General features: G+C 39.4%; 1 protein-coding gene and 1 non-coding gene across 2 annotated transcripts; one reads left to right on the top strand and one right to left on the bottom strand.

Annotated features, from left to right (window-relative positions):
* Nucleotides 1-377: 377 nt before the first annotated feature.
* On the top strand, nt 378-5,978 carry pla2g10 (phospholipase A2 group X). The gene is made up of 4 exons (XM_051941260.1): nt 378-3,706; nt 4,247-4,415; nt 5,049-5,155; nt 5,605-5,978. Exons 1-4 carry the CDS (start codon nt 3,670-3,672, stop codon nt 5,751-5,753), a joined length of 462 nt encoding a protein of 153 aa, XP_051797220.1. The 5' UTR covers nt 378-3,669; the 3' UTR covers nt 5,754-5,978.
* Nucleotides 5,979-13,228: 7,250 nt separating this feature from the next.
* Nucleotides 13,229-13,300, bottom strand: trnat-cgu (transfer RNA threonine (anticodon CGU)). Its single transcript has one exon. It is a non-coding gene; the product is annotated as a tRNA-Thr (tRNA).

Below are 13,300 nucleotides of genomic sequence, written 5' to 3'. Positions count from 1 at the left end.
AGGGTTCCAGAGACTTGGAGAATCAGAGCCAAGGTGCCAACTAAACCTGTTCTGGCAGCATGTGTTGGCCCAACACCTTACTAAGAACTTGGCTTTCCTTTAATTTGTCATACACTGTATATTGATTGTTATAAAAGCTGAGGGAATAAAATAGTTTTGTGCTACTAAAGGGAACCATAAAGTTGTTCTGATGTGGTTTTGAAAGTATATCTAAAAGGTGGCATGAACATCCATAAAGAAGAATCAGTACATCATTGTCACTTCTTCATGGTTTTTACCAAGACCTCTAGTTTAAGCCACATTCATTCATTCACATCTTCCTTAGGCAATGAATTCTCTGGTTGTTTCTCCTTTGAATTTATTAATATGCAAACTAGATTCTAAGGTAAAATAAGGTTCACTTTTAATGCTTGTACTAATATAATGAATTATTAACTCGTCCAGACCTACTGTGTTAGACGACAGGGCATCAAATGATAAACAAGAAGAGCCCTCAGAGAGCGCAGCACTCCGTCCAGGCTGCTCAGTCGTATCATTTCCAGCAGATGAAATCAATTTGTAGTCCATAGTAGTGGATTCGTAGTAGGATCACAACCATGTGATCGTCAGCAAGCATCTAACATAGAGTTCACTTGTAGTCATAGTTACAGGGACGCCGTGCCGCTATGTCGCAATTACACAGAAATCTCTAGCCATTCCATGGATTCAGACTGCCAGAATCTAATCAATTGGTCCTTGTGTCATTTCTGACCTTCCCTGAAAATTTCATCCAAATCCATTGGTCCGTTTTAGACTAATGTTGTGCACAGACAGACAGACAGACAGACGACAGTTGTCAAGTAATTCCGCCGCTTTCCTTGGTGGGGTTAAAATCTCTTTTATGGGCGTAACTGGGAAAAAAACACTGTCATTAGCCTGCATACTCAAAGCTGCATTATAACACAGGCTGGTTAGTTTAGTTATTAGATTTTCAAAATAAAAGGGACATGATAATGTTCATACATGTTGTTTCTTTGTTCTGAAAAAAGTCTAAATGTTAAACATCTTTGCATTTTCATTAAACATAAAAACAAGTTACATAGAAATTGAGAATGCATTCACATGTTGCCTAGTATTTTACACTACAATCAGTGTTAGCATTATGAACACTAGCATTGGTGTTGGTGGGATGTGTGCAGGACGTGCATGGAATTCCATCATAAGTTATTCTGTTGTGGTTCACTTTGTCAGTCATACATTAAATTTAGGTTGATGAAAGCAGTAAACATGCTGCAGATGTACCCGAGAGATCTCTCTGAGGAGACAGACCACATTTCTTTGTCCAATTTATCATTTCTTGACTTCTTTTTCTCTCTTAAAAATTCCGTTGGAGCTTTTTTTGGTTGTCATTCAGGCAGCTTGAGCACCAGCTACCAGCTGGACTGATAACAAACAGTTGAAGCATTTATCAAAATGACAGTAAACCAGCAGTAATTATTCTCTGGTACCATTGAAAACCGAGTGCCTTCTTCTTTCTGCATTTTTATGAGTGATGGGTAAGGTCTCAAATCCATTACGAAACAGCAGAACTGAGTCGGTTAGCAACGGCTCTGCATCAGAGTATGATTTAGAAATGTTGTTGTATGCTTTGGAGAATTTTTCAAGCACACTCAATTTGTTCTTCAGTCATAATTGGGAAAATAGCTGTGTTTGATAATGGGGCATAATTTACTGGATGTTCCTGAAGCTGAAACTCAGCTTGCCTCCATTCTTTTCCTCATTTAATCAAAAATAGAACATTTGAGGTTGTTTATTCGTGTTTAATGAGCAAATAGATATCAGATACCACCATCTGGGACTGTAGTGTTGACAAAACTGACACTAAACATCACCAATTATCTGGGATTGTGCTTCCTGTTCAGTTCTTTGCACACTTCGTAGCTTATTGACATTAAAATTTGTATCCGTGTGGGTTCAGCATGATACGATCTTAATGCTGGCTGGATGTTTTGCGGCAATGGATGTGCTGAGAAGAGAATAATCAGATATACATGGATTGAGGGATGCGCCTCGTGGTGCAGCGCAGTCATCCTGTATGGCAGATGTAATAACTGCCAGGAGGAGGCGCTTATCTCACACTGTGCAGAAGCACCACTGAGGAACTGAATCACACACACACACACACACATGCAAGAAAAAAGAATATTTCCCCAGTTATCAAAGCCCAAAGCGTGTGTCTTTTATGATTTAGCTGCCTCGACATTACCACATTATGGATGACAATGGAGTCGAGTATAACAGAGCTGAAATTCGGGGAGCATAACAAAAAGATGAAAAGCCATGATACGACACATATCACAACATTTCCACACCAGGTCTTGGAATTTGTCAACGAAACAATAACTGCAGTTAAACTTGGGCACTTGGAGTGCTGCGCAGTAAATCACAGCGACAGTAATGATAGCTACAATACGTGTTGAGTGTTTGTTTTATGGAGAGGATTGCTGACTTGTTTATTTACAAGAGAAAAAGACAGATGAGAGGCACAAGCTAATCTCTTTGTAATTACAGCATAATAAGTGTATTATTAGACTGTAATAACCGTAATTAGCCAGTCTGGTTGCACTTGTTGTGAGAAACTGGAGCCTCACACAACATTATCTAGCTTACAGTAGCTAACAATATACTGTGTGAGCAAATATTAAACTTTAATTCTACTGATTGGTGTATCTACAGAGCCCAGAGGTACATTTTTTTTTTGTCATATCTCACAGGTGTTTTATTCTCTATTTCCACCTTTTAATTGCTTTAACTGCACCTTTCAGAGTGTCCTTTTATTGTGGGCAGTCTAAGGCACACCTGTGCACTAATCATGGTGTCTAATCAGCATCTTGATATGGAACACCTGTGAGGTGGGATGGATTATCTCAGCAAAGGAGAAGTGCTCACTATCACAGACTTAGACAGATTTGTGAACAATATTTGAAAGAAATGGTGATATTGTGTATGTGGAAAAATTTTTAGATCTGTGAGTTCATCTCATAAAAAACGGGAGCAAAAACAAAAGTGCTGTGTTTATATTTTTGTTGAGTGTAGATTAATATCCAACATATGGCATGTATGATATTCTAAATGATTTGTTTTATGTGTAACATCTTAATCTAGAATTAAAATCGCTATCCAGACCACCTCTTCTAAAACAAGCTGCCTGTTTTAAAGCATACTGTTCAATTCTGAATCTTGACAATCTTCTTCTAGAGAACAACATGTTCCAGCAGGTGAGGTAAATAAATAAATAAATAAATAAATGAAAAGACAGAGGAAAGTGTTTTCATTGCTGCCTGTGTATATTTAATTTTCATGAAACTCCCAGTTGTCTCACACTTCCAGCAAAAATCGTATTTTATCCGATAGAAAACCCCTCAATTTTATAGTATTAATGCTAAAACTGTCACCTGCAATTACACAACCCCTGGTCTTGGAGGAGCTGAGAAGGCACCTTGAAAATCTCCACACTGTTCCCTCTAGAGGGAGCAGCTCAGTCTCACAAACATGATTAGCCTCCAGCCAATGGTGATGCTTAGGAGATTATTCAAACAGCATCTATAAAAAGCTCTCCACTTCACGCTGTGCTCGGAGTAGCAGTGAAGAACACTTGCCGTGGAGTAGCTGGAGAGCCTGTTGCATACCATGACTGTGTTTTACCGGATACTTCTCCTCTTGTCTGGTGAGTCTTTTACTTTGAAGTTCCTGCTGGTAATGCACAGACTTGAGAAGTTATTTACGGAGGGAAACCGAGCAGGTGAGATCCCTGAAGAGGGGGAATACTTGTGTTTACACATGCTCAGTGAAAGTTGTTCTAAGTGAGCAAGTGCAAACAAGTTGCTTTGATTTTGCTTTGCAACATTTTCTGCTTTTCCTGCATTTTAAATCTGAAGTTGTGGATTTGTTCAGACAGAGTGAAGCTTTAAGGTGTAGATGAGATGTGAGAGAGCCAAGCCAAGCCTCTATTCATCATTATAGAGGCTTACATTTGGCTGCAGGAAGATTTATTATTTACTTACAGCCTATTAAAATAGGGTTTGACATGTAGAGAAACATTTCACAGAGTTTAAGTTTGTTAAAAAGGTGTCAGTGACTCTGCTTTGTTCATCCCATACATATGAAACCATAAATCAAAGAGTGTCCGAGCACTCTAGAGAATGTGGATTTAGGTAAAGAATGCTGAGTTTGTGCCTCCTCTTCTATTGTTTATTTCTCTTTGCAGTGGCTGTGGCCTCTGTGGCTGCCCGCAGTTCCCAGCGAACAAAAAGAGGGATATTCGAACTGGCAGGAGCCATCAAATGCAGCACGGGGAGATCCGCTTTGGCTTACGTGATGTACGGATGCTACTGTGGACTGGGTGGTCAAGGCTGGCCCAGAGACAGGGCCGACTGGTGAGGCAGCAGCTTTTAATCACACCTGACAGATGAAAGCGAATGCAAGGGTTTAGCTTTTACTCTGCAAATACTACAGCTGTGATGATAGTGGGATCCACAATATAAACAGTCAGCTTACACCACCTATACATTATGCTTTGCAAAGGATGTCATTCAGCAGGCCTTGGTGATGTTTACACCGATGCTGTGCGCCTCCTCCTGGTTAGTTTTCTCCTCCCACTCATCCTACGTCCTGATGTGTAGTTTCCATTTATGAATGAGTCGACTTAACCACAAATTCTGTGCGATGGGACGGAAGCAGGGGATGACGGTCCAAACCCAGCAGTCTCACATGCTCCAATGCATACTTGAAAATAGGTCCAAAAATTCCACACCCGAATCCTAATTACCATCTCCTTCTTTTCCTGCTTCGCCACAAGACGTCTCACCCCCTCAAACTGGTTAACTGCTAACTATCCGTTGGGAAAACTCATGTGGCGATCCTGCCCTGCCTTTTAAATAGCCGTGGTGGGATTTAAACCACAGCCCTGCGACTAACCGCCTCCTGCTGCTTCCTTGACCCCGTCTACTGTAGGCTGAGCTCAGCCTTCAAGTGAATGCATTTTATCATGCTAATCTTTCTGTATGCAGGTGTTGCCACAGGCATGATTGCTGTTATGGAGATGCAGAACGTTTCGGCTGCCAAACCAAAACAGACCGGTATCAGTGGACATGTGAGGACAGGAAAGCTGAGTGTGGTATGGCATTCTTACATGCAACACGCAAATATGATGCTTCATGTAGCATGTAACACACCCTCTGGAGTAAACCTCAAAGTGAAACACAGTCGAGGTAGTTTTTACGAGAACTGGACATTTTCCAATGTATATTTAATGATATTTTAAGCCCCCATAAGCCACACTATTTACTGATTATTAACAGAAATAGCCATAACAAGGTTTACCCACTAAACTACCAAAAAATTGTGTCTTTTTTAATGATTATTTTAAAAATAAATGCATGTGACATAAAATCAGAATATCAACAGTAACATTTTCAGAGGAATCCCTCTAAATGAACATAGCTACACACTCTCCAAGCGTCAAAGTTCACAACATTTATGAGAAATTCACCAAAAAAAATCATATCGTATAAATCATCTTTTCAGCTTGTCATTGAGGGGAGACATTTCTGTCCTTCGTTGCAGATGACCTTGAGGACAAATGTGAAAAGCTGCTGTGCAAGTGCGACAGAAATGCTGCCAAATGTTTGAGAAAAGCACCTTTCATCCGGAAATACGCCCTATGGCCGGACTTTATGTGTGGCTACGACCATCCAATGTGTAATATTTACTGACACAGTAAATGCACCCTTATATTCCAGTGTGCCGTTTGTAAATACAGAATGTTAAACTCATAGCGCTGATAAAATCTGCTTTATATTTTGTCTTTCAAGCCTTTTATAGCATGTATCATTTTCAGGTCTTTTAATGAAATTGTGGAATGCCACAATAAGATGTGCAACATGTATTTTTGCTTTATATCAAATGTTATTTTAATAAAGGACAAAACTGCTATTAAAACCTAAGATGAGTCTACAGTGAAGCATTTTTCACAAATGCCTTTTGACTGCCTGGAAAGCGAGGAGGATTGCCGAAAAAGGCAACTTGAGTGTTTCTCTCAGCTCAGCCGGAAGGTCAAATGTGAATCAGTGAGGGAAAGATCAGATAGCCAGTCCTCACAACAGTACTTTTATTTGTTAAAAATCTGCAACTGCACTGTGCAGGGCAGTGCCTGCTTTATAAATCTGAAGCTGGCTCGCTGTGCTTCTGGGAGTGTTTTTGACTGCGCTCCATTCATCGGGGTTTTTAAGAAAAGCATTTGGAAATTTAGTGAGCTAATAGGCAAACTGAGGTTTCCTTGCTTTTTCTATTTAAAGCCTGCTGCTGGGACACAACTTTTTCTCTCTGTTTTCAGAACTCATGTATAAAACATCTTAGCAGTATTCTCACAGAATATTTTCGACGGTAGCAATGTGTGAAAACTGATAGTTCCCTGTAAGGTTCTGATTTGCTGTGCTTATAATAACTTTCCCATTAGGTTTATAGATAAGTTGCATTCACCGAATAGCTATGAAGTGATCTCATACACCTTATTATTTATCTCTCAAGCGCATGATTCCTTTGCTGTTTCACAATTTGCTCCTTTCTTTTCAATACAAAAACAAACAGTTTCACATCTTCAACCCAAGAAATGATAATAGTGCCATCAAACCAGCAAGGAACTCCCAATTTTCTATGTGTGAAGTCTAGATATTCACCTGCAGATGGTGCCAGATTCACAACCAAGCACGTATAGATACACACCCAAATAGTTTGTACATCATGGTGAATGCTGGCATTGTTTTTATTCAGATTTGTGAAGGAAAAAAAGTGATTTCCTGCTGTTGCCTGTGAGTTTGAACTTTATTTTAGTCCGCTGCAGCTGATTCTGGGTTTTGGCTTGGGAACTTCCTCTGATCAAACTAATGAAAGTGCCCCCTGTCATTTCCACTCTGGTGCCCAGTAAACAGCATCACCGTCTGTAATCAAAGTAACCAAACTCCTCCCACATGTGACTGCCCAAGTGAGCTTTAACACTCCTGAGCCTCGTCCGTGGGTTCACACAGGAAACACAGTTTCTTTGTGGACTGAAATGGGAGATGATGCCATCCTGCAGAGTCCAGCACTGGAAATAAGTATCTGGGTCATGGCCTACAAACACTTGCCCGATTGTGTCCAACCTTCACTGCATATAAACTCTGAGAGTATGGAAGTCATGCGCTCTTGCCCACCTTGTGGCAGACAGAGAAAGTGATCCAAAGTTCCACGCTTTTGTTTTCTATTCCCGCCGTCATGCTTGTGTCTCACTGCTCTGCTTGATTTTTGATATGTGCTTCATGTTTTCTTTGTTTTGCTGTACTAAAATTGACAATGAACTTGTCTGCTCTCCTCCTCTGTGGTACACGATGGCAGCAGATGCTTGAATTCATGAGATTGGAAACTGAAAAATTGCTTCACGGCTGCGGTACCCCCATCTATCAAGCGTTTCTGATAACACAGACTGTGCTTCCTCAAGCAAAAATGTTTTGATCTTCAATGTCAAAAATGAAGTGGCATTGCCCTTCTGCAGAGGGGGAACTGAGAACATCATAAAGCATCTCTGACATCTCTTACTGGGAGTCTTGTGGAACATTTTGTGAATGCATGTTTGTTTGCCTCACACACGGGGTTTTCATATGTTTTCTGTCTCTGCAGCTGTCTCGTGAACCCCTGAGACTCAATGAAAGCAGACTAGGTTGCTTCTTTTTCCTGCTGCCAGTGAAAGCTGATGAGGTTTTTTTTTTTTTTTTTACTCGGAGTGGTCTTTCAGCATCACGCTTCTGCTGCCTTGAATTGGTTTTTGAAGGACTCCTGCACTTGACTTTGCTGATGAGCTCACACTTGTCGCTAATTGCTTTCATCACAGTGTGTGCCACTTTTTTTTTTTTAGGAATCTGTCTGCAACTTCCAGGATCTGGACCTGGCCTTACAGGAGATGCACACTCGCCATTTGCAGAATTTGCCTTTAATTCATGCAAATAATTTTTCTTAAGTGATGCATTCTCTTCTCTAGGCCACCGAATATTTATTCTCCTCCTTTTTCATGGCTTGACGGAGGATTTTCAGCAGGTTAAGTGTCTGAGGAACACCTGCTCTTTTATTTTTCAGTCATTTTGATTGCAGCACTACAGATTTAAAGTGCATCTTAAATTAAGCTCTCCAGTTTCAGTTTGTGGTTATTACATTCCATCTCCTGAGATTTTGCTCCTGCAGCTCGGTAGTTGAGACTGACGTGTAAATCTTGGTTTAAAACGACTCAGCTGACCTCAAATTAACATCTCTGGAACAACTCTCGAACAACCCCTGGGTTTGAAGAAATGCCGGTCGCATATTCTCCACATACACATGACAGCGTGGTTGTCACAGTGAACGAGCGCATTCTTTAATCCCTGCCGGGGAAACTGACAGAACCTGTTCCATGCTAATTGCGTTCTTTAATCAACTGTTTGGCTCCCCGGCTGAGAGCCAGATGGCACACAATGAAGTCTTGGCTTAAACACTGCAAAATATAAACAGTAGCAAACATGTACAGGACAGAAGTGTGACCTCTGACAAGGATAACATCTGTATGGCTTTCTTGACATGCTATGTGCAGGTATATCATGTGTGGTTGGTGATAATGCAGGAGAAGACCCACTAGCATGCAGCTGAAAGCATATTTATGAATAGGCTACAATCTATTGCATATAAAAATCTCATTTGAGTTCAGAATCTACAGCCCACACAGAAAAAAAATAATTATTTGCGTGCAGGCCTGGACCTGCTGCCAGAAAACTGCATGTCACAGACTCTTTTGTTGTCCACTTCCTGTTTTCTTTCATCTTCTTTTTGTGTTTTATCCTTGATGCCTAATTTTATTTATTTGCAGCAGAGGAGAAATTATAAGGAAATTAGAGTAATAATAAAGAAAGTCACAAAGAGATATAAACATTGAAAATTACAGGTTAATGAAAAGAGATTAAATACTTTTAGTAAATTATGTTTAAATGGACATAGCTTTAAATGCATTCTACAGTTGAAAATTCAAAAATCTTAGTCTTTATCTTGAAATTATCATAATATTATTATATATATTTTCATCTACATATATAATTAATTTAGTAGTTAAAGCATCCTTTGCATGAGCAAACTTCTTCGTACAGTAACTCCAGTCATTCTACATTTGTGAGTACATGAGGGTTTGCTGGGGTCTGAGTCATGTAAATTTTGTCAGCTGGCCAAGTCCACGAAACCAAAAGGCCTTGAACAAACCTTGATTATACTCCATTGCAAATGCTCACATGAACAGCTGTGTAAACATAGTTGATGTTATACTACTTTCTGGTCGGCCTAGAGTTCACTTGGAGAAAGTGTTCCATAAATGCTCAGTAGATCACTGTGTAAAATACAAAGGACACACATATTGTAGAAGTTATTGCAACTTGTAACAAAAATAGTCACAAGACTGGCTCCACATGTGGCTAGTTAGCTTCCTACTCAATTTCTCGGCAAATATCGGTTGTCCTGTTTTTGTGACAGTAATGCTCCATGCACATATTCCACAAAGTGAGGTATTGGTTAATCTGTAATGACATGCATTTCTTTGCATTGACCACAAGAGGGCATCTTCCAGATAGTCTACAGTACTGTTCAAAAGTTTGGGGTCACTTAGAAATGTCCTTGTTTTTGAAAGAAAGGCAATCTTTTTCAATATAGACATCATTAAATTATTCAGAATTACAATCTAGACATAGTTAATGTGGTAAATGACGATTCTAGCTGGAAACAGCTGATTTTTAATGGAATATCTCCATTGGGGTACAGAGGAACATTTCCAGCAACCATCACTCCTGTGTTCTAATGCTACATTGTGTTAGCTAACGGTGTTGAAAGGCTCATTGATTATTATAAAACCTTGTGCAATTATGTTAGCAAATAAAGGTAAATAAAAGGTAAATAAAGGTTTATGTAAATAAAGGTGTGAATTTTCATGGAAAACATGAAATTGTCTGGGCCACCCCAAACTTTTGAACAGTAAAGCATGCATTTGCAAAAATGAAGCAAAACTGTGGAAAAGAGTTGTTACGCCTTCTTCCTTCCCAGGGCTCTTTGAACATATACGAATGTTTGCGACACTCCTCCTTCCATTTTTTGTTGTTGTTTTTATTTTAAATGTGGAATTTGACTCCAGTATGCTGAAAAACGGGAACTTCTGCAGTAGATTTCAGAGAGACTATAGTGATGTAGTAATATAGCAATGATAACAAACAGACTGACAGTCTATTTGGTTGCTTGACTATGCTGACAGTCAAGGGACTCATTTAGCGAGTCTTACTCATGTTAGCTGTGTAAAGTACAGAATGCACATGAACTACAGTGATTCAAACGTCTTGTAACAAAATATTCATAAATTTGGATCCCCTGCTTGAAGGTATTTCTCAACCATGTATCATTGGTTCTTCTTGTTGTTGCACTTTTGCTTCATGTACATATTCCATAAAACTCCAAACACTTAAAACTGATAAAAATCAACCTCTCTGATGTCTGCAGTGAAGTTTCCATCTATCTGTAAGCAAATATATTTCCTTGCATTAAACACTAGGTTGCCTATTGCGTATATTACCCAAAAATATGAGCACCAAATATAGCTGTGTGCAAAAGAGGCGTTATACTTTCAAGTGTCATGGAGTACACGAGGGTTCACCAGAGCCTGTGTGTTGTAAATTTCAGCATCCGAAGAAGCCTCATAACTCTATTTAATCTTTACTAACTGCTTGAAGAAAACAGTGATCATATCATTATACTAGTTTAGACTCTTTGTGAAAATCTAGAGCAACAAATAAGCTATAAAGCCATCAAAAACCAACCATTGTGTCTGCAGCGGTCTGTGTGAACGTCCACAAGGGAGTATAATCAAGGCTTAAACATTGTCTATCATTAGCTGAGCATTCCAACCACACTGCTGAATTTACAGTTTTCTATTTTATTTCCTTTCACTTGGGGCTCCATGTTTCCTGCATTGTGTTTTATAATTGGTTAGATAGCTCTTATTCTGCCTTTTTTTTCCTCTCCCACCCGCATGAAAAATTTGTCACTCAATGAATCTCAAGCCTGCAGCGCACAGTCTTTCCACCTGTGGTGCTAAATTGTGAAGTGAAAAGCAGTAAACGTCTGATTGGTAAAACCTAAGGAATTCAGACACTTAGTCTGTTTCTATATCTGGGATTTGAGGAGTGGTTGTGAAAGTCAACACTATCTGGAAGGGGCCTGATAATTGCTTTTCTAAATGCTATGTCACACTCATTTTTTACTGAAGTGTGTCATTATGTAGCCATATGCGTTTACAGTATACATCATCTGGGGTGGCGTATTGTACATTTATTTTAGGCTCATCTACCAAAGGTTCCATGGAAATAAACCCTGTTTAAGGTAGAGGGATAAACAATAAATAAGTTGTATCTTTGCATATTACTTTCATTAATTAGAAAACCTCCTCTTTTTTTATGTCATTGTTTATATAATAGTCAACAAAGGTTACTATGGAAACAAGCTGCTGGCGTCAGGACCACAATAGCCTTGAGTGTATGCTGCATAGAAGCCATTCTTACTGATCAGGTGAAAAGCAATCTGATCGTAAAAAGCACAAAATGGTACATTTCCTGTGTCTATATTTTGCTCATAGTGTCATAAAGTTCTGGTTTATTTTCTACCATCATGAAGAATAACAGAGAACTAGTGATTTTACCATCTGGATCTTATTTTCAATGACTAGGTACACTGATTTATGAACTAAAAGCAGCATTTCATCCCACAGTGAATGCAGCTGGAGTTTGGACATCAATCATCGGTGATGTGCTGTGGACTCTGTTGACAAAGATTTTTGAAAATCTCTGCAGCCGTTTCCAGTTGTTTCCCTCCCATCATCAGGCATCATTTTACAAAGGGTCACTTGAACAGATGGAACGTGACGATACTACAACATGAACCAGATATGAATCATTGATGCTGCAACGTGGAGCGTTACCCAGGAAACTGCACTCATCTGCTGGATCTGTGTCAGCGGCATGATTATAGTGAAACTGTCACAGTGTGAAATAAAATCTGATTTTGATAGGAAACTTTATGGGATTTTGTGGAAAAGAGCACTAAAGCACTGGTTGAGGTTCTGAAAAATTCACTCACACGATGCTGATTGTGGATGGGGCAAATATGAGAACAAGTGTAGTTTGTTGTTTTTGTTTTGATCCGGATTTCTGCAGAAACAACAGTAAATTTTAAGCACATGGTGAGGCCCATTTTGCCCATCTGATCTGCATCTAAATGTCTTCATTGGATACCGATATCCAGTTCATGCTTTTTTGTATTCACGCTTGATATTATAAATCAGTTCTCATTATCTTGATTGTTTCAGTAATTTTCTCCAATCTCAACGCAAATTATGACAGCTGGGCTGATCAACTCGACAATAAACGTGGTGCATCGCAGGCCAAGCAACGCCCTGTCATCTAAGACACATTGTTCCACCTGGCTGAGATACGATCATAAATGTGGTGAGTCATTTGCACTCCAATCCTGCTTTGTTCTGCATGTGTTTACATGTGTTTTCCCTAAGCTACTTAGATACAGATCGCATGTTCACAGCAGGTGTAAATAGGATACAGTAGAGATTCACTGGTTAGCATTTCTAATACATTGTTTTCTTTTCTTGTATTGTTTCGAGGAAATCCCCCTTGAATCAGCCTCTTTTTTTGTGATTAATTCTGGCCTATTTTATTTGTATTTGATGCTCACCAGCAGGCTTGTGTGTTTTAGATAACTAAGTTTAATCGCTTAAACTGAAGAAAACCACTTCTGCATTAAACATATTGCATACCAGACTATCATACTGTTAAAATTGGAACTTTTGTGAAGGTACAGGCCAGTAAAGAGGCTTAGCAAGCTCAGCAGAAACTATTTTCATTTTTTTCTTACACTGACCCAAACAAAATAACCTTTTAATGTTATACAAGGGTGCTTGTGATGTATTTTTGCATGTTGACGAAAAAATAGATTGCTTTGTTGATCACTAAGAAACAAAATGGAGTTTGTTAGCAACAAAAGAGGTGTAAATTTGAAAGACAATATTACATGCTGTTCAGAGAAGCAGCACACATGCTTCAAGTTGCTTGTGGTCTTCCACGTATAGTGCAACTTCATTTGGCTGAAGTCAAAAAGGCACGGACGGGGTTCGAACCCGCGATCTTCGGTTTACGAGACCGACGCCTTACCACTTGGCCACCGCGCC

This window comes from Acanthochromis polyacanthus, chromosome 21 (assembly GCF_021347895.1).
Source record: "Acanthochromis polyacanthus isolate Apoly-LR-REF ecotype Palm Island chromosome 21, KAUST_Apoly_ChrSc, whole genome shotgun sequence".
In the NCBI taxonomy this organism is placed as follows: domain Eukaryota; kingdom Metazoa; phylum Chordata; class Actinopteri; family Pomacentridae; genus Acanthochromis; species Acanthochromis polyacanthus.
Note: the sequence above shows the minus strand (reverse complement) of the source record. Positions and strands in the feature narration are given on the sequence as shown.

Bases quoted from the DNA above. Each gene is read 5' to 3' on its own strand.
- pla2g10 (XM_051941260.1), top strand. From the start codon at position 3,670: ATGACTGTGTTTTACCGGATACTTCTCCTCTTGTCTG. The intron at 3,707-4,246 runs GTGAGTCTTTTA...TTCTCTTTGCAG, and splicing joins GATACTTCTCCTCTTGTCTG to TGGCTGTGGCCTCTGTGGCT. The intron at 5,156-5,604 runs GTATGGCATTCT...CCTTCGTTGCAG, and splicing joins GGACAGGAAAGCTGAGTGTG to ATGACCTTGAGGACAAATGT.